The sequence below is a fragment of the Artemia sp. Qi Xiang Cuo genome, chromosome 5, assembly GCF_049724085.1.
Source record: "Artemia sp. Qi Xiang Cuo chromosome 5, ASM4972408v1, whole genome shotgun sequence".
NCBI lineage: Eukaryota > Metazoa > Arthropoda > Branchiopoda > Anostraca > Artemiidae > Artemia > Artemia sp. Qi Xiang Cuo.
This window is the reverse complement of record NC_142798.1, coordinates 35195840-35215536: the sequence shown is the minus strand read 5'-3', so window position 1 is coordinate 35215536 and position 19697 is coordinate 35195840. Positions and strand designations below refer to the sequence as shown.

Here is a 19697-nt window from a genome sequence, read left to right as displayed (position 1 = left end):
AAAATTAGAAATCTTCAGCGTCAAGAACAGAAATAACCTAAAACATAAACATTCAAACTGAAAAAAGGATAAAATCTAAAATCAACAACAATAATAAAAAAAAAGATCAAATTAATATACATACGAATGCTACTTCACGATCAACTCGGCGAAGATAATATAGAATTTAAAATATGTCCATATGAATGCTCAAAAGCAACTGCTTTTCAGTTGTTTTTGGGTGTTCATATAGGATATCTGGCAAATTGTATATAATCTACAATGTCTTGATCATGGAGTAGCATTTATCTATATATATATTGGTTTGATATTTTTATTGTTTTTTATTTTAGATTTTATCCCTTTTCTCTTTCAAATGTTTATGTTTTATATCTTTTCTGTTCTTAACGCTCAAGACGCCTAGTTTTATAATACCACGGTGATTGTTGTTTTTTCTTTTCTTTCTACTGGCTAAGCCTACTGTTTGTTTTTCTCGTGATTTCAGCTTGAGAACTTTTATTTGCTTTATGGCATTTATATGAAAAACGACCACACTTTTCTACTGGGCTAGCAAAGCATATTTACATAAGTTTCAAGAAAAACAAGACACGAGACTGGATAAAAAAACAAATAAAAAACAATCACCCATGAAATTGCTTGCACCAATGCCCAAGAATACGAGAAAAAGGAAAAAATAATCAATCATACCTGTAGCTGCTTAAGGTAGTTCAGTGGTACATAGCCCCAATTTCCCTTATCATTTAAAGCATTGATCCAGTGTTCGTCCTTATTCATGCCTTGTAAGCGCAACAACTTCATTCCTTTCTTAATCTCAAGAGTGTGTTCATATTTGGCACCGTAGTCGTATTCAGCCTCAAATATCACCAGTTCAGGGCTGCTGGGACTTACTGTCATGATGGAGGTAAACCTTGGATTCTTCTGATTGAAAAAACTGCTTTGCATAAAAAGAAACATTTATTGTAATTATAATCCCTCACTGGTAAAGGGTTAATAAAATACAAAAAAGGTTATTTTTTGCAGTATGTAGAGAACAAAAGATAAATAAAATAGCTTCACAACTTAATGAACAGACACTGACTGAAAGGCAGATGCGCAGGTTGCTAGTTCTTTTTTTTTTTTTTTTTTTTTTTTTTTTTTTTAGGGTCGTAGGTTTGAGGTGAATAACCCAAATCAGATGAGTTACTCCAAGCGCTGTCTTGTTACTTCCTCGAGTGCTACCAAAAAGTTCCTTTGAGCTACCAGTGGCACACGATCGGTGGTTTATTCCTGGTTTACGGAGTGCAATAATCTTCTGCTTTGCCTGCTTCAATTTTTATTTATAAAAACTTCAAACAATATTTGGTTTGAAGTGCCTGAGATACTTTTCCTTTAAAAAATGTTTTTGTATCTTACTTGCAATCCTTCAATAAAACTTCATAAAATCCCCCTCCCCCCTCCCCCCTGTCTCCCCAAACCTTTGACGGTTAGCTGTAAAGGAATTTGGGACTTGGCAAACCAAAGTGTCTTTTCATTTGGATTACTATACAATTTGTTACCACAAAATGTTTCATAAAAAAAGGGAGGGGAATGGTCCAGCACCCACCCCCTCTATTCTCATCAGTTCTTTTCTTTTCTACGTCATGCTCTAATTACTTTTTGTCATGTGTGCCTGTGTTGACTTCAACACAGTATTTACATTAACACAGTAAATGTAATTTACCCCTCTTCCCCATAATATTTTATGCAAGTGCCTGATGACAGAAGACACAAATGGCTTACATATAGTTGTAAGAAGAAAACAGTAAGGTTGTTCTTTGACATGGATAATTTCCTAAGTGAGCAATGTTACAATGAAATTCCATGCAGTGAAAAGTACAAGCTAAAACTATTTTACTTTTTCACCATTATACATGCAAAACATAAAAATAGCATAAAATATCAAGAAATAAAATAAAAAATGTATAACCACTATCAGTAAAAGGTATACCTGTAGACTTTTAATTTTTTTAAGTAGGCTTTGAATCGTTTTCTTCCAATGATTAAATAAAAATTCAACAATATCATATGAAAGTAAAGAGCAACAATAAAAACTTCAAACAAATAGAAAATTTTCCTTACATAAGAGGAAATTTCCACCTCAACCTTCTCTTTACACTCAGGAGGGGGGGGGGAGCCAAGTTCATATACGAGAAAATCTTTGTTCGTTTTAAATCTTAATGTTGCTCTTTACATTTGTAGAACAGCCCATTTTCCTATGTCCATTTTCCTAAGCTTCATTTAGCCTATTTCTTTATAGCCTAGGCAGGATTACCCCAAGTGCAAGCAGGGATACCCACAAATTAAACCTAATTCTTTAAAATCGAAATTTAACTTATGAACAGAACTACTTTGACAGAAACAGCTAATTTAGCAGAATTACTTTTGAAGTAAAGTTTACTTTTCCAAAAACAACATTGTCTCTATTAGCATTCATACTACCAGGGCTCTGTCAAAACGTAGTTGTCGCTGATGAAAACATAGTTGTCAAATTTAGGGGTACAAAACAACAAGAAATTTTGATGATTATTATTTCTAATAATATTTCACATGAAAAAACATTAGAAAAGTTTTTTTTACTGAATTGATGCTATCTATCATCTGTGGAGCTGCCACTTGGCCTAATACCATGTTCATATTTTTAAGCATTTGATCGGTTGATCACAACACCCTAATTCATTTATCACTGAGAAGCTCTGAAGTAGACCCTCTCTTAATAAATTTTGTATATGTTTTCTTCCAAATGGATCCCAAGTTGTACCAAAAAATATTCTCTCTGAACCCCTCCCTATTTAGCCTGGAATTCCTCAAGGAACCTTGTCAGGACCACTCTTATATCTAGTATTGATTAATGAAATTAGTAAGAGATTCCCTCAAAGGTATTAATGTGTAGATGTCATAGAAACATCAAAAGTGACTCCCTTAAAATCCTACCCATGTTTTGGATGAAGCATAGAATTTACATATGAAAGTAAATTCCGCAAGTTAAATATAATGACAATAAACTTCCTAAAATCCTTGAAATCCACTTCTGTTTTCTTAGACCCTATCCAACCCAAAATGCTAGTAAAACATGCTAAACTCCTCTGTGTTACATATTTCAAATAATCTAAAGTAGGACATCCATATTTCAAGGATTCCGGAATTTCCAGACAAAGGGTAGTAAAAACTAAAATTTTTAAATTGGATTAAAATGGCAGATTAACTTTAAAATGGCCAAATGTTGACAACATTTTCACTGTGAACAACAAAGAAATTATTTCCTGGACTGTTAAAGTTGAGAGGAAGTTGGCCATTCCAGAAAGCATCTGGAGATGATTTTCTTTTGGCATATATGCAACACTGTGAAAAAAAGAAGGATTATATGACCTAAGTCATATGATTACAGTCCATATAATCCAACTTTGTTCTTATACTTGAGACAATTTTTTCAGTTTTTTCCTTCACTATCTGAAAAGTGTTTTATATGTTTACACATTGCATAAAGTTGAAGAGAAACGAAGAAATAAAGAAAAAAAAATAGGCATTTCAAATGCACCAGGACCTGCCCACTAGCATTCCCCAAGTATTTCAACAAGTTTTGACTTACATCAAAAACAGATAATTTTTTTGTTCTGCTGAATTTGTAGGTGAAAACGTTAGATTCCTAGATATTTTTCCTAAATACTGAAACCCTTTTGAAACCAAGTCTTTAAATTAAGCCTTCCAGAGTAGAAAAAATGTTTTTTTTTACAAAAACTGTCGAATCATTGGTGTTTTGTACCCTAGTTGGTTGAAAGTTAAAGGGTTCCAGCCATCTTCTAACAGGTGCATTGTGTTTTCCCTGGGTGGTTGTTGAGTTTAATGTTTATTGTATGAGTTTTGTAAATAAAACAGTCAATAGTCAAATTGGATACTTGGTTTTATTATCAGATAAAATTAAGCTCAACAAAATCAAGAGCACCAACTTCAGTGTAAAGCACATCACTGCAGAATGAAACACAGATGGTCAACTGTTAGTGCTGTAGTAGCAATAAGAATTAGCGTTTCTGACTTCAGGCTGTGGAAAATAGGTGACTGCAACTGAAACAGAATACTGAGATTGTTCAGTAGGCCAGTAGCATAGTCAACAAACATCATAAGTACATTCATGACAAGATTTTTGAGTGTGCTGAGGACAAGTTCATTAGCATGAGTAGGGTCCTCAAAGTTATAAATTGTGAAATACAAGTTATACCTGTGAAATTCTACTGCTCAAGTATTCTTTGCATGGAAGTGTGGAGGGACAGCCAATGAGTTTGTTCAGGTGCTAAAATTTTGTGGATTAGAGCATTTGAAAAACTTAGAATCTACTCAAAACTGTGATCTGTTTTGCACTCATTGCAAAGTGATTATACACCTCTCAACATAAGTCTTCAAGAGATTTTGGCAGCTGTTTACAACCATATAACATGCAACGACGGGTTGAGTGGCAGCTACAATTTGTGGGTAACTGTCAATGATTAGCTTTGCGACAGAACTGTTACATCTCATCATTGAATTTGTGGTGTCAGAACAGAAGTCAGCCCAGTTTTGCATCAAGACATTGTTTTTCTTGAGGACTTTTAATGTTTCTTTTAACTTTGAAAACATGGAAATAGCTGTTCCCATTGGAATGCTCAACAAAATAAAGAACATCAACGTCAGTGTCAAGCCCATCACTACAAAATGAAACAAAGATGGCCAACTGTTAGTGATGTAGTAGTATACACAAACCACCTTTTGGTCAGTTGAGCATCCCCCTTATCATGGCCTGGAAATTTCAACTTAATATGCTAAGCCATTCCTAAGATATTGCTGATGTAGGCCTACCCTTTTTGACAACTGGTATGCCCATAGTACATTTTGATTAAATTCAACTTCCCACACAACATTTTCTGATATATTCACCTTAAAATCCTCAGCCTTTGTAGCTGCAATAGAAATAATACTTGAAGTAGCAGTAGTGGTAGGAGTAGCATTAGTAGTAATAGTTCTCCCCACATTTTTCCCTGGAAGTTCCAACTTAATACTCTTAGTCATTTCTGAGATATATTCTTTTGACATCCTGCATGCACATAACATGTTTTGATATAGCTCACCACTCCCCTCAGCATTCCCTGAGAGCTTCAACTTAACATACTAAGCTGAGACAAAAGGTCTAAAATATCCCCCTTTCCCAATTACAAATACCATATGTAAATAGTGGGTGAATTGTATAGTTTATAGTCCTTGCCCCAAGGCCTCTAGGGGGTTGTCATCCCCAGAGACACACATTTATATGACCTTTCAACTGTGCTAAACAAGATGGTTGTCTCAATTTTTTTTCAGATGGTCTTTGGTGAAGGCCTTGTGGCTCTTTACCATAAGCAGTACTATAGCATTGCTTCTAATTAGAAGGTTGTATACATGACAGGCAAAACATTGTAAAAGTTTATCAAAGGTGAGTGCCCTGTAGAAAGGGAGGGAGTGGAGGTATATACTTCAAAACTCTTTCCCAGGGAACCATTAAGGCTCTGGATCTGTTCCTGATAGTTTTATTCACCTAAATATGCTACTTTCAAAAATAGATAAAAGTTCCTCATCTAAAATTTTACCCAAACACCCATTAACAAAAGTATACAGCAAATTTATCAACAAAGCAGTATAGATTTGGTGGTCTGTTCCCTTAGAAGGAAATACTAGGCTATACAATTTTTAAAAATAATTATATTTTTTATATAGGCTGCCTACTTATACCATTTGTAAAAATGCTTCAGATAAAGATCTAAATTAGGGGCTATTGAGAAGGAAGCATGTTAAGAAAACAGTTCTTACTTCATAATATACATAATAATTATAGCTACCACATTTTGTATACAGTCCTGCTACATTTTACCCCTAACCTCTCCCTCCTAATATGCAAATATATAGCCCAACTATATATATTGTAGAATAATTGTACCTAACACACTTTCCATGCAGCCAGCTAATGGCTAATTTACACCCAACCCCCTCCAATGTGCAAATATATAGCCCAATTATTTTTTTTATACATTTTATCAATTCATCTCTCTTGTTTCAACCTTGGTATCAGTAAATTCAGTCAACTTTGACAAACCAGAAAAACAAGTGTGATGGGTGGTAGAAATCAGGTGAAATACATAATTTTGGCTATATATTTGCACATTAGGGAGGGGGTGGGCTGGAGGTAAAGTATAGTAGAGCTGTGTGCAGAATTTGTCAGCTATAATTATTCTGAATATTTGAAGGAAGAATTGTTTTCTCAACCTGTTTCCTTCTCGATGGCCCCTTATCTAGACCTTTACCATACTTCACTTTACTTTATCCTGACCCCCAATGGTCAAATATATAGGCCTAGACTAAATTATATTTTTGTCATGAGTGTGTGTGTTGCTTAATGCTACCAATGTGGCTTATTTAACACTAAATTATTCAGAATAAAAGTCGAATATGGAAAACACACTGAGAATATAAAAATTTAGACTATATATCACCATTAGGAGGCGATAAATGGTAGAGTAGCACTTCAGCAATGACAGCCTATAGACTATGTGTATGTAGTCTATTATAGGAAATTTTTAAAGCAGTTTTAAGAATTTTATAGTGTTTCCTTTTGTAGGGGCAAACCACTGAAATAGGGCCAGAGCCCTTATTTTATGTAGGGTTATATCCGCAGCAATAGGGCATGGAATGTATTGCCATAGATGTAACCATTATATGTGGAAAGAATATTGATTGGGTGACTGAACAATACTGTTATTTTGTTACTGTTGTGTTTCCATTTGAAGAGCCTTAATTCTCTAGTGATACTAGAGACACACACCTAGAATACAGCAGAAAATAGCCTAGCTCAAACTTATATAGGCTAAAGAAGCTTCTTAAATAGGGTTTGCATATAACAAGATGATGCAAACAACTGTATACTTGTTTACCTTGCTAATCTAATAACTCTTTCTGATAAAACCCCTTTCTGATAAAACTTCAAACTTATCATTGGTGCCTTTACCCTAGTTGGTTGAAAGTTAAAGGGTTGCAGCCATCTTCTAACAGGTGCATTGTGCCTTCCCTGTGCGGTTGTTGAGTTTAATGTTTATGATATGAGATTTGTAAATAAAATAGTCAATAGAGTCCGCAAAGTTATAACTGTGAAATTCTACTGCTCAAATATTCTTTGCATGGAAGTTTGGAGGGACAACCAATGAGTTTGTTCAGGTGCTAAAATTTTGTGGATTAGAGCATTAGAAAAACTTAGAATCTTTTCAAAACTATGATCTGTTTTGCACTCATTGCAAAGTGATTATACACCTGTCAACATAAGTCTTCAAGATATTTTGGCTTTTTACAAGCATATTATAGGCAGCACAATCACACTGTCTAAGAACAATGTTGGCACAATGTATTTTTTTTTTGGGGGGGGGGCGGAGTCAAAGCTGCCAAAATCTTCAAGAGATTTTGGCAGCTTTTTATAAGCATATAACAAGCAAAGATGGATTGAGCAGCAGCTATAACCTGTGGGTAATTGTCAACGATCAGCTTTGCCACAGAATTGTTACATCCCATCATTGAATTTGTGGTGTCAGAACAGAAGTCAGCCTAGTTTTGCATTGAGACCTTGTTTTTCTTGGGGACTTCTAATGTTTCTTTTAACTTACAAACCACAGGAATAGCTGTTCCTATTGGAAAACTCAACAAAAAGGAGAACATCAACTTCAGTGTCAAGCCTATCACTACAAAATGAAACACAGATGGCCAACTGTTAGTGCTGTAGTAGTACACACACATTACCTTTTGGTCAGTTGAGCATCCCCCCATCATGGCCTGGAAATTTCAACTTAATATGCTAAGCCATTCCTAAGATATTGCTTATGTACTCTTTTGACAACTGGTATGCCCACAGTGCATTTTGATTTATTTAAACCTCCCCCTCAACCTTTTCTGAAATATTTACCATAGAATCCTTAGCCTTTGTAGTAGCTGCAGTAGAAATAATAGTTGAAGTAGCACTAGTGGTAGGAGTAGTATTAGTAGTCCTTCCCCCACCCTTCCCTGGAAGTTCCAACTTAACAGTCTTAGTCACTCCTGAGATATGTTCTTTTGACATCATGCATGCACATAGCATGTTTTGATATAGTTCAACACTCCCCTCAGCATTCCCTGAGAGATTCAACTTAATATACTAAGCTGACACAAAAGGTCTAAAATATCCCCCTTTCCCAATTACATATACTATATGTAAACAATGGGTAAGTTGTATAGCTTATAGTCCTTGCCCCAAGGGCTGTAGGGGATTGTCATCTCCAGAGACATATTTATAAGACCTTGCAACCATGCTAAACAAGATGCTTGTCTCAAATTTTCATCAGATGTCTTCGGTAAAAGGTACATGGGAGGGGGGCTAGTTGCTAGTTCCATAAGAAGGGCCTCTTGAGAAACAAATAATAATAATAGATAAATAAATAATAAAACATTGAAGCCTTGTGGTACTTTACCAAAGACAGTACTATAGCATTGCTTCTAATTAGAAGGTTGAATACATGACAGGCAAAATATTGTAAAAGGTCATCAAAGGCAGGTGCCATGTAGAAAGGGAGGGAGTGGAGGTATATATGGTAAAATTCCACTTTAGCTACTTTTGGCTATCTTGGAAAGGGGTTATGTTAGGAAAATGAAACTTTCAGCAATGAATCCAGGGCAAAAAAAATACTCCAGGAAGATATTAACAATCTTCCATGTTAATCCTCTTCTGATTTCTAAGTCTTAGAAATTTAAATAATTTCTTAGACCACACTGCTTTTCCATTTACAAAAAATTAAGCAAGACATGGCAGGTCTATAACTATTGAAATTTTGACAAAACAACATTTTCTGTAAATTTTCAGTCATCAGTTTCTTTTTCTCTGGTTTGTGTTTTAGAAATGAGATTCCTGTTATTTGAGTAGAATTTCAAGCCATATCAATTGGTTTTTACCAAATTTAGGAAATGTATTTGTGAATCTTTGAAACCTCATAAATTTGGATTGAGCAAAGTTGTGAAGTTAACCATTTTTGTTGGAAATGAATTTTACCCCCCCCCCTATATATACCAATTCCGGTTTTATTTTCGCACATTCGGGGGGGGGGGGAGTTTAAACTTACCTCTCATTTACATCAGAAATAAAATTTACCCCCACCTTCCTAATTTGCAAGTATATGCTCTGAATTGGAATATACAGGGGTGGGGGTAAAATTGATTTCTGACAAAAATGATTATTATGTTTGGAAAGAGCATAAAAAAGGTACAAAGTGGTATGTTTACTTGGGACTCCATCCTTTGACTATTGGAAAAAATTACTTTATAAGCTTATATAGAATGGTACTATCCAATCTCCTTATAATTAAAATCATTTTTGTCATCTAGCCTAGTTGGAAAATTTGGCCCATCCATATAGCCTAGGAGAAATCTAAATTTGCCCACTAGTTGACAAGAGATGTTGCCCCAGTGAAACATTCTTTTTCTAACTAGTTGACTAATAGTTTTTCATCAACAAATCTTAATCTTCCAAAGTAGTTGACTAATAATTTCTTCCCAGAAACACTTAAATTTTTCAACTAGTTGACAATACATGTTGCCCCAGCAAAACTTTCATTTTCCATCTAGTTGACTAATAACTTCTCCCCAGCAACACTTAAATTTGCCAACTAGTTGACAATAAATGTTGCCCCAGCAAAACTTTCATTTTCCAACATGAAATTCACAAAAATACTAGATATTTTGGTCACATATGCAGTGACCATCATCAAATCTACCAACTAGTTGACTAATAACTTCTCCCCAGAAAAACTTAATTTTTCCAACTAGTTGACTAATAACTTCTCCCCAGCAACACTTAAATTTGTCAACTAGTTGACAATAAATGTTACCCCAGCAAAAATTTCATTTTCCAACTAGTTGACTAATAACTTTGCCCCAGCAAAAGTTAATTTTTCCAACAAGTTGACTAAAAACTTCACCCCTGCAATGCTTAAATTTCCCAACTAGTTGACAATAAATGTTGTCCCAGCAAAACTTTCATTTTCCAACTAGTTGACTAATAACTTCTCCCCAGAAACACTTAAATTTGCCAACTAGTCAAACAGTTTGTGGTAACAAACTGTAAGTAAGAAGCAACCCGGCTCAATGGTAACCAAAACTCTAAAAAACAGAATTTTGATACCAATAGATAGATCAAAAGAATCAGATTTTAATGCTGATTTCAAATATATAAATTTCATCAAGTTTACTCTTACCCATCAAAAGTTATGCGCCTAAGAAAATTTGGCTGATTTTAGAAAAAAGGGGGAAAGACCCCCTAAAAGTTATAGAACCTTAATGAAAATTATACCATCATATTCAGCGTATCAGAGAATCCTACTGTAGAGGTTTCAAGCACATATCTACAAAAATGTGGAATTTTGCATTTTTTGCCAGAAAAAGATCACGTATGCGTGTTTATTTGTTTTTTTTTTTCCAGGGGTGATCGTATTGACCCAGTGGTCCTAGATTATCGTGGAAGGGTTCATCCGAACGGAAATTAAAAGTTCTAGTGCCCTTTTTAAGTGACCAAAAATGGAGGGCAACTAGGCCCCCTCCCACGCTCATTTTTTCCCAAAGTCACCCGATCAAAATTTTGAGATAGCCATTTTGTTCAGCATGGTCGAAAATATGATAACTATGTCTTTTAGGATAACTTGATCCCCCGAAGTCCCCGGGGGAAGGGCTGAAAGTTATGAACTTTACCCAATGTTAACATATAGTACAGGCAAATGGAGGTTTGACCCGAAACAAATTGCAACAGAAATGATTCTTACACCATCTTGTAGAGAAAAAAAAACTGAACAACATATCCATTTTCGCATATTCTGAGTCGACGCAAAATAACGGTTTTTTGGCTTTTAATGCGATTTTTTTTACGTTTTCCGGAAAAAAATATAATTTTAGTATCCGACCGTTTTTCTTGAAATGAAGTATGATTCTGATGCAGAATGACAAGCTGAGACAGAAAATGAAGTCCGATTGGGTGTCTGGTGCAAAACAAAAAAGTTTCACTATCATCAATATGCGTTGCGGTAATTTTTGTAAAGACAATCAATCGGCACTTGTTATTCAACAAATGATCGGTTGTTCGTAAAAATACCTGAACTAGGCACTAGTATAAGACACTTCGAAGGCTACGTAATGCAATAAAAATGAAAATCGTCACATTCATCACTCAGTGTTTTAAAGATTTCAAAGTTTATTCCCAAGATTTGACTGAGAAATCAATTAGACGAAGACCTCAAGTAATGCCAGAAAGTCGAGTAGAAAACTAGTTCCGGTCAGTGACAGTCATAACCTTTATTTAAATTCGCCATCTACCCCGAGAAAAAATTTTATTCGAAATTCCGCCATCTAACAGTCGAGTAATACTTTCCGGTGAATCTGCTAGTGTTCTGATGAATGATTAGCGCAGGTAAGAAGTCGGTTTTTATATTGGTGGTTCGGAAATTAATAATTTAAAATTTTAAAGTATAAATTTTTTTACTTTACTGTTTTGCGTCAATTTATTTTTTGTTTAATGTCATTTTATTTTTTTTTTTTTTTTTTTTTTTTTACAGCGACATCTATTGAGAAGAAAAACGACCCCTGAAAAAAACCTTGTACCAACAGGTGACCTCATCATCACGACAGGTTAACTTTAAAAGTAGTTGCAATAGAAGTAGTAGTAGTAAATGTTGCACTAACAGTAGCGTTAGCAGTAGTGTGCGCATATTGCCTTTTGATGAGACGATATTTCCCCTTTAAGCATTCTCTGAAAGTTCCAACTTAATACCCCAATTAATTCTTGAGCTAGGCTAGTTTGACGCTGTGCATGCACACAGCGTCTTTGGATTTAGTTCAACTTTCCCCTCAGTATTGTAAATGGAGAAGTATGATAGTAGTAGCTCAAGTAGTATTGGTAGCATGCAAATATTGTCTTTTGATCATATCCCTTATCATTCCCTGAATTTTCCCAATTAATATACTTACTTATTCCTGTGTTTCACCCTTTTGACAATCTGTGTAAACATAACGTGTTTTCATTTAGTTCAACACTTTCCTCAACATTCTCTGTAAGGCTCATTTGAATATCCCTCGTCTTCTTGGAAAGTAAAGTTCAAACAAACATAGCCCTCTCAATAACGTATCCATGTGCAACAATGAAGTAATTGCCTTGCCTATAGCCGTTGTCTTGAAGACTTTGGGGACGTTGACATCCCTAGAGACATTATTACTGGACCTTTCAACAAGGCTGAACAAAAGAAATCTCTTAAAATTTCGATCAGATATGTTTTGCTTAATAACTCTTTTTTTTTATATAGCGAGATGTCTACTCAGTTGGAGCACTGCAGAATCTGCAAAAGAAATGTCGAAGACGACTCACAGTACACGATTATTACACAGAAAGGAGCTGCCGGAATTAACCAATCTAGTCAGATGCGAAGGGATACCGTTGTGGTCACTGCCGGACAGAAGGTCCATGAGTTATGCAGAAAAAATTATACACACAGGCGTAACATTGACAATGACACTCAAAGGCGAAAGGATGAGTGGCTAGCTAAAATTTCCACTGCCAAGTGCGAGTTGCGGTCGAGTACTTCACATTTCAGGTTTAACGAGTGTTGCTTGTTTTGTGGCTGCCCTGTTGACCTCTCAGCTTCACACCGGAAAGGCTCAGATGTTTTCTGCGTTCGGACCATAGACTTTGACAAAACAATTAAAGAAACATGCGAACTGAGAAATGATGACTGGGCAGTCAGTGTTTACCGAAGGATATGCACCGTCCCAGACCTTCATGCCGCTGATGCCGTGTACCATCAGCTTTGCAGCAATAACTTTCGGACAAGCCGAGGGATTCCATTCAAATACGAGAACATGAACTGTGAGCCTGAGAAAAAGAGAAGAAGGTCAGGCAGACCAGAGGACGAGGTGATAACGGATGCTTTCATAAAAGCGATGCAGTTTCTTGAAAGGAATGACGAAGAACAGACAACAGTCAGTGATGTAGTTCAAAAGATGCGTGACGCTCTTGAAGTGGATGTTGAACCTTACAGCAATGTTTATATGAAGAAAAAGATTCTCGAGCACTTCGGTACTAGAATTCTCATCTCGACTGTCGACGGAAAGTCGAATGTAGTGACTTTCACGGATACTGCGTCATCAATCTTAAATCAGTATCATGTGGAAGCAAGATCTGCAGATCCCGAGAAGGAAAAAGCACAGTTGCTTTGCGCTGCAGCGAAACTGTTGAAAAACGACATAAAAGGCCTACAGACAAACAAAGACGACTACGACGTTTTAGAAAAACTGTCAACCACTTCAGAAGCTGTGAACTTTGTACCTGACAGCCTCAGACTTTTTCTTCGGGAAATATTTGTTGGGAAGACCGTAGACCTCAAGATTGCTAGTATTGGTCATGCGATCATACAAGCAGCTAGACCACAAGCTGTAATTGCACCTCTGCAAATAGGTCTGGGTGTACAGATGCATCATCACTTTGCGTCGCGATATCTCATCGACACTCTGAACGCAATGGGATTCTGTTCGTCGTACTATGAAGTTCGGCGATTCGAAAGATGTTCAGCCATCAGCGCAGTTGAGGATCTGGATGAAATTCTCCCTGGCGGGTTTATTCACCACGTTGCCGACAACGTGGATCAAGATATCTGCACTCTCGATGGCAACAATACTTTCCACGGTATGGGTATCATTGCCTCTGTGACACCAGCGTCAACTTCTGCTAGAATACGCATTCCTAGGATTAATCCCACTGCCGATGACATAAGAAATGCTCAAAAGATACGCATTGTGCACCATAAATCAGACGATTCCATACTCTCGCGAATCAGATATGAAGGTCTGAGAGATTTTCAACCAGTTGTTAACTCTACCCTTGAAATCCTCTGGCATTCCTCCTGGTACCTGAAAACTCCAAGACCGGGTTGGAATGCCACGCAGCAAGCACTTATGGTGGGGAATCACCCAGGGAAATCGTCTATTGTTTTCCTCCCAATGATCGATCACCCAGCTAGTGACGACACCTGTATTTACTCCACTTTGCTGATAGAAGACAATGATTTCCGAACATCAGCTGCAGTGTTCATGCAGAAGTCCGCTTCGAAGGAGGAAATCAAGACCGCTGGTGAAGACGCCCTGCTGATCATATACGGTTCGTCGAAAGGAGGGAACTTGAACAAACTCCGCAGAGAAGTTTTTGAAAAGAAAGTGACAACGGCAAACTCTTTTGTTAACCCAGAACATCTGCCACCAACATCTGATGCAGCCAAGTTTCATAGCTATAGAGTTTTTTATCAAGTTCAGGTATGGACCGGGGAGCCTGATCCGGAACTGAAAGCCGAGGAATGGGGATGGAAGAATAAATATGACTTCTTGTACCCATTAACAACTGACCTCCCACCAGCCCCGCGTATGCTCCTAAAGATCGTGAAGTGCTCCTGTCGTATACAGTGTAGTTCAGCGAGGTGTAGCTACTTTAAAAACGGCTTAGTTTGTACTTCAGCATGCAGAACCTGCAAGGGAACAATGTGTTCCAACTCCCCAAAAATCGACAGCAACAATGATGAATAGAACCTAGAACCCTAGTCGTTAATCCATTCCAAATTAAAAAGTTGTGAAACTAGTCGGAATCTGATTCTCTATTTTGTATTTTTTATAAGATTGATTCTATTTAATAGACTGTGAAGATTAGACACTATGGGTTGACCCTAAATAGTATACGAAGAGTGTTTTAAGTGTGATTTACGATACTGACCACTGAAAACCAGTTCGGTTTGTAATTCACTTTCCCTAATTATTTTCTAAAAAAATGTAGATCATTCATTAATCATTACGATTTTTTTTCTGGTTCAGTGAACAACCTATTTGATTCTATTTTCGGTCTCAGCTCGTGATTCTACGTCAGAACCACGCTTTCATTCAAGAAAATCGGGCTACAACGAAAATAGTATTTTTTAGGCGAAAAAATACAGTTACTTTTTGTATGGTGCTTCTTACGCTAAATCCGACTTCGTTTCGATCTCGCCATGTTATTTTGGGTTAGAATCATACTTCAGTTCAAGAAAAACCGATGTCCACGAAAATTGCGATATTTATTCGAATAACGAAAAAAATAGCATTAAAAGCCAAAAAACGGTTATTTTGCGTCGACTCAGAATATGCGAAAATTTATATGTTGTTCAGGTTTTTTTTCTCTACAAGATGGTGTAAAAATCATTTCTGTTGCAATTTGTTTCGGGTCGACCTCTTTTTGGAGCTCATTTTCCTGTACTAATATAGTATTGCTTATTAGGAAGTATACAGACGTTTTCAGGGGGGATTTTTTCTGGGAGTGGGGGGAGGGGGTGGGTTGGGGCTTATGTGGGAGGATCTTTCAATGAAGGAAGTTTTCATGGGGGAAGGGACATTGCTATGAAGGGGGCGCCAGATTTCCAAGCATTATTTAAAAAAAGATCAGCATTAAATAAAAAAAACAAGTTTTTCAACTGAAAGTAAGAGCAACATCAAAACTTAAAAAGAACAGAAAATATTACGTATACGATTGGGTTCACCTGCTAGTCAATACCTTGCTCTTTAAGCCAAATTTTTTTTATTACTTTCATAAGAGCTATTTATTCTAATTAATGGCCTTTGTGATTAAGGGGTAATTTTTAAAGAATTGGAACAAAATTCAAACTTTAGCTTAAAGAGATAGGTAATGACTAGGGGGCGAACCCTCTAATATACGTATAAAAATATATCGATATTGAAGTTCGTTACTTAAGTTAATTCGTATGTTACGCACGTTTACCACTAATAAAAACGTTCGTAAATAAATTAAACAAGTTTCGAGAAAGCCATTTAACCAAATAAAAGTAAAATTAATATGAAAATTTTGTTGTAATTGTTCATGTACAGTGAGCCAAAATCAAAACCTGCATTAATTCAAAAACGTTCAAAAATTAAATTAAAAAAAACAAGTTTTTTTTAACTGAAAGCCAGGAACGACGTTAAAACTTAAAACGAACAGAATTTATTCCGTATATTAAAGGGACTGTCCCCTCCTCAACGCCTCGCTCTTTACGCTAAAGTTTGACTTTCTCACAACCCTATTTTTTTTAAACAATAAAATTGATGCCTACTGCAAAATACATGATTTTCAATTCATGTGTTGCTGGAAACAAACATTGCCCCAGAAAACAATTCATTTTCCAACTAGTTGACTAATAACTTCTCCCCAGCAACACTTGATTTTGCCAACTAGCTGGAAACAAACATTGCCCCAGAAAACAATTCATTTTCCAACTAGTTGACTAATAACTTCTCCCTAACAATACTTAAATTTGCCAACTAGTTGACAATAAATGTTGCTGCAGCAAAACTTTCATTTTCCAACTAGTTGACTATTAACTTCTCCCTAGTAAAACTTAATTTTTCCAACTAGCTGGAAACAAACATTGCCCCTGAAAACAATTCATTTTCCAACTAGTAACTTCTCCCCTCCCAGGAAGTTCCCATTTCCTTTCAATCTTTCTTTATGACATCCTCTCACCCTAGACAAGGACAACCTGCTTTCCTTTTAGCCCTAGACAGTGGGCCAAGAAAGAAAATCTTTGGCAATTTGTCATCCTTCATCTACAAAATGTTCCCTAGCCATCTCAACCTTTCTTTCAATATAGCCCTAGAGAGCAGGATTGATCCACATTTTTTGTACAGCCTACTGTTTGAAATATGGTCAGTCAGCTGGGTACCCAGAACAATCTGTAGGCAATCTCTATGGGAAACATCTAGCAAATTGTGATCCACTTTTTGAAATTTTCTTTTAGTTTTGTATTTATTGACTGGGATCTTCAGGGAGGGAGGGTAGCTTTGTTGTCAGGATAACAACTAATATATTGAAAAAGAGCATGAAACAAGAACATTGTTATTTTTATTTTATCACCATGTTTTTTGAGAAGTGCTGCTAAAACTGAAATTTTACCATTATTTGGGAATTTAACTAGTTTACCATTCTATTCTTAGAGATATGAGGGGAGAAGTTATTAGTCAACTAATTGGAAAATAAATTGTTTTCTTTGGGCAATGTATGTTTCCAGCTAGTTGGCAAAATTAAGTATTGCTGGGGATAAGCTATTAGCCTAGTCAACTAGTTGGAAAATGAATAGTTTTCTGGGATAATGTTTGTTTCCAGCTAGTTGGCAGAATTAAGTGTTGCTTGGGAGAAGTTATTAGTCAACTGGTTAGAAAATAAAAGTTTTGCTGGGGAAATGTTTCTTGTCAACTAGTTGGCAAATATACCTATAGATTTCTCCTATAGGGATGGGCAAAATTTTCCAAAAATCTTTTTAATTATAAGGAGATTGGAAAGTACCATTTTATATAAGCTTATAAACTAATTTTGTCAATAATATGAATAATGAAAAATTTACCAAAGTTTCATTTTCATAGCCTATCCCCTTTCTAAGATAGCCAAAAGTAGAATTTTACCATAAATACTTCAAAATTCTTTCTCAGAGAACCATATTTTTAAGAATTTTATAATCTTTCTTTTTGTAGGGGCAAAAACACTAAAATAGGGTCATAGCTTATATGTTATGTGTGGCTATATCTGCACCAACAGGGTATGCAGCATATTGCCATATATGTAACCATTATATGTGGAAAGATTATTGATTGCATGACTGAACAATACTGTTATTTGGTTACTGTTGTGTTTTATATGAAAAGCCTTAATTCTCTAGTGATACTAGAGACACACACCTAGCCTACAGCTGAAAATAGCTTAGCTCAAACTGATGTAAGCTACAGAAGCTGCTAAAATAGGGTTGAGTTGAGTTGATTTGAGGTCACCTTACGTCTTCAAGGACCTTGCGACCAGATTTTGTGTTATTTCTCTTTCTTCAATGTGCAGTAAACTTCCGACTGCTGCAAATTAAAAGACGACACTTTATACAATTTTATAGATAGGCACTACACATTTCCAAGTTTATCAGTCATTGACAAAAATTCCAATATGAGATTAATTATTGCTAATGAATGTTCACTATTCCATGTAGCATGATTTATCTGCAATTGTAAACCATACAATGCAAAAACGTCCTTAATCTTTTTCATATGTTTTACATATGATGGACAATCAAACAAAATATGTTCCAATGTTTCATTTATTCCACAATTTTCACAATTGAGATTTTCACCGTAAAAACGTCCCATGTAACTTCCTGTACCACAATGTCCTGATCTTATACCAAAAGCAGCTCTTCCTCTTTGTCGGTTAAGATGAAGGTAAATGCCAAGATTTGATTTGGTTGAGGTCATGCTGTCATTGCTGATTCTGCTTGTTGCTGTATTACTTAGCAATAATTGGTCATTTCTTGCTATCTTTTGTATTATATTAGCAATTTGGCCAATTTCATTTGGTGTGTCTGGCATTAAAACTTCACCATCCAATATGGCTTCTTTTGCTAGTTTGTCTACAACCTCTTTACGAGGGATCCCAGTATGACCAGGCAACCATTGTAAAGATATTGACCAGCCACTATTCAATGAATCAAGCAACATAGAGTAACATTTATGAATTTCAAAACTTTTATTCTTTTTTAGATGGAAATTTAGAATTGCTGTTAGAACACTCTTAGAGTCACAAAATATTACATATGGTTCATGCTTTTGGCAATAACTTCTGATCACATTGACAGCAATTTGAATCGCAATGCACTCTGCCTGAAAAATTGAAGAGAGAGAAGGGAGACAATACTTTTTTACTTATTTGCAAACTAGGTATTAAACATGCCAAACTGACTCCCTGATAATCTTTTGAACCATCAGTAAACACCTGGATATGATACTTATATAGGGATTCTGTAAGTCTCTTAAATAAAGGAAGTGCATGTGGTATTATGATTGCAGAGAATTCAGTGCTTCCTGATAGTGATTTCAGTATCCAAGGGGGGATTTGTATCACTGAGGGAACCTTCAATGCCATTGTTAGGTTCAGTCTAACATCTTCTTCGTGTAGCAATGAAAGAGCAAATTCAATGCAATACTGCTTATTCCTTTTCCTGGATGGATTTTTTGTGAGTATTCTACCGGTCTTGATGATTCTGGTTTTAATAGGATTATTGACACTGATCCAAACCTTTTGAATATAACTTAGTGCTTGAATTTTCATACGGGTCAAAATTAACGGTACTCCAGCTTCACTGTGTAGAAATTTTGTTGGTGTTGTTTTCCTGGCTCCAAAGGCAATATGAAGTGCTGAATTTTGGATTGTGTCAAGTTTTTTCAGAGAACTAATCCCTGACAGACCATATATCTGCAAGCCGTATTCAATTTTTGGATGAACATATTTGCAGTAAAACTCCACAAGGAAAGGAGCTTTTACTCCATGTTTGGGTCCAGTAAGCATTTTCATCACATTCAGTCTTTTTTGGCACAATCTGCTTACATCATTAACATGATTTATCCAAGATAACTTAGAATCAATTTTGCAGCCCAGAAATTTAGTGTCTTCTACAAATTTAATTTGATTCCCATCAAGGAGTGATGTTGGCTTTGTCACAGGCTTTTTATTTGTGATTAACATGGCTATTGTTTTTTCCAAGGAAAATTCAATGTCAGCATTGCAGGCCCAGGTTTCCAGAGCTCAAAGT

General features: G+C 35.9%; 1 protein-coding gene across 6 annotated transcripts in view; it reads right to left on the bottom strand.

Annotated features, from left to right (window-relative positions):
• Positions 1–19697, bottom strand: part of LOC148952083 (NCK-interacting protein with SH3 domain) — a 142606-nt gene that overhangs the window by 62213 nt on the left and 60696 nt on the right. For 3 of the 6 annotated variants that reach the window (XM_089088835.1, XM_089088834.1, XM_089088833.1), the window contains exon 2: positions 688–931. In XM_089088835.1, the coding sequence (XP_088944961.1) occupies positions 688–894 (207 nt within the window). In that variant the 5' untranslated portion in view covers positions 895–931. Of the gene's footprint in view, positions 1–687; positions 935–17805; positions 17825–19697 lie in introns of those variants that run through there. The other 3 variants (XM_089088832.1, XM_089088837.1, XM_089088836.1) reach the window with 2 other exon arrangements.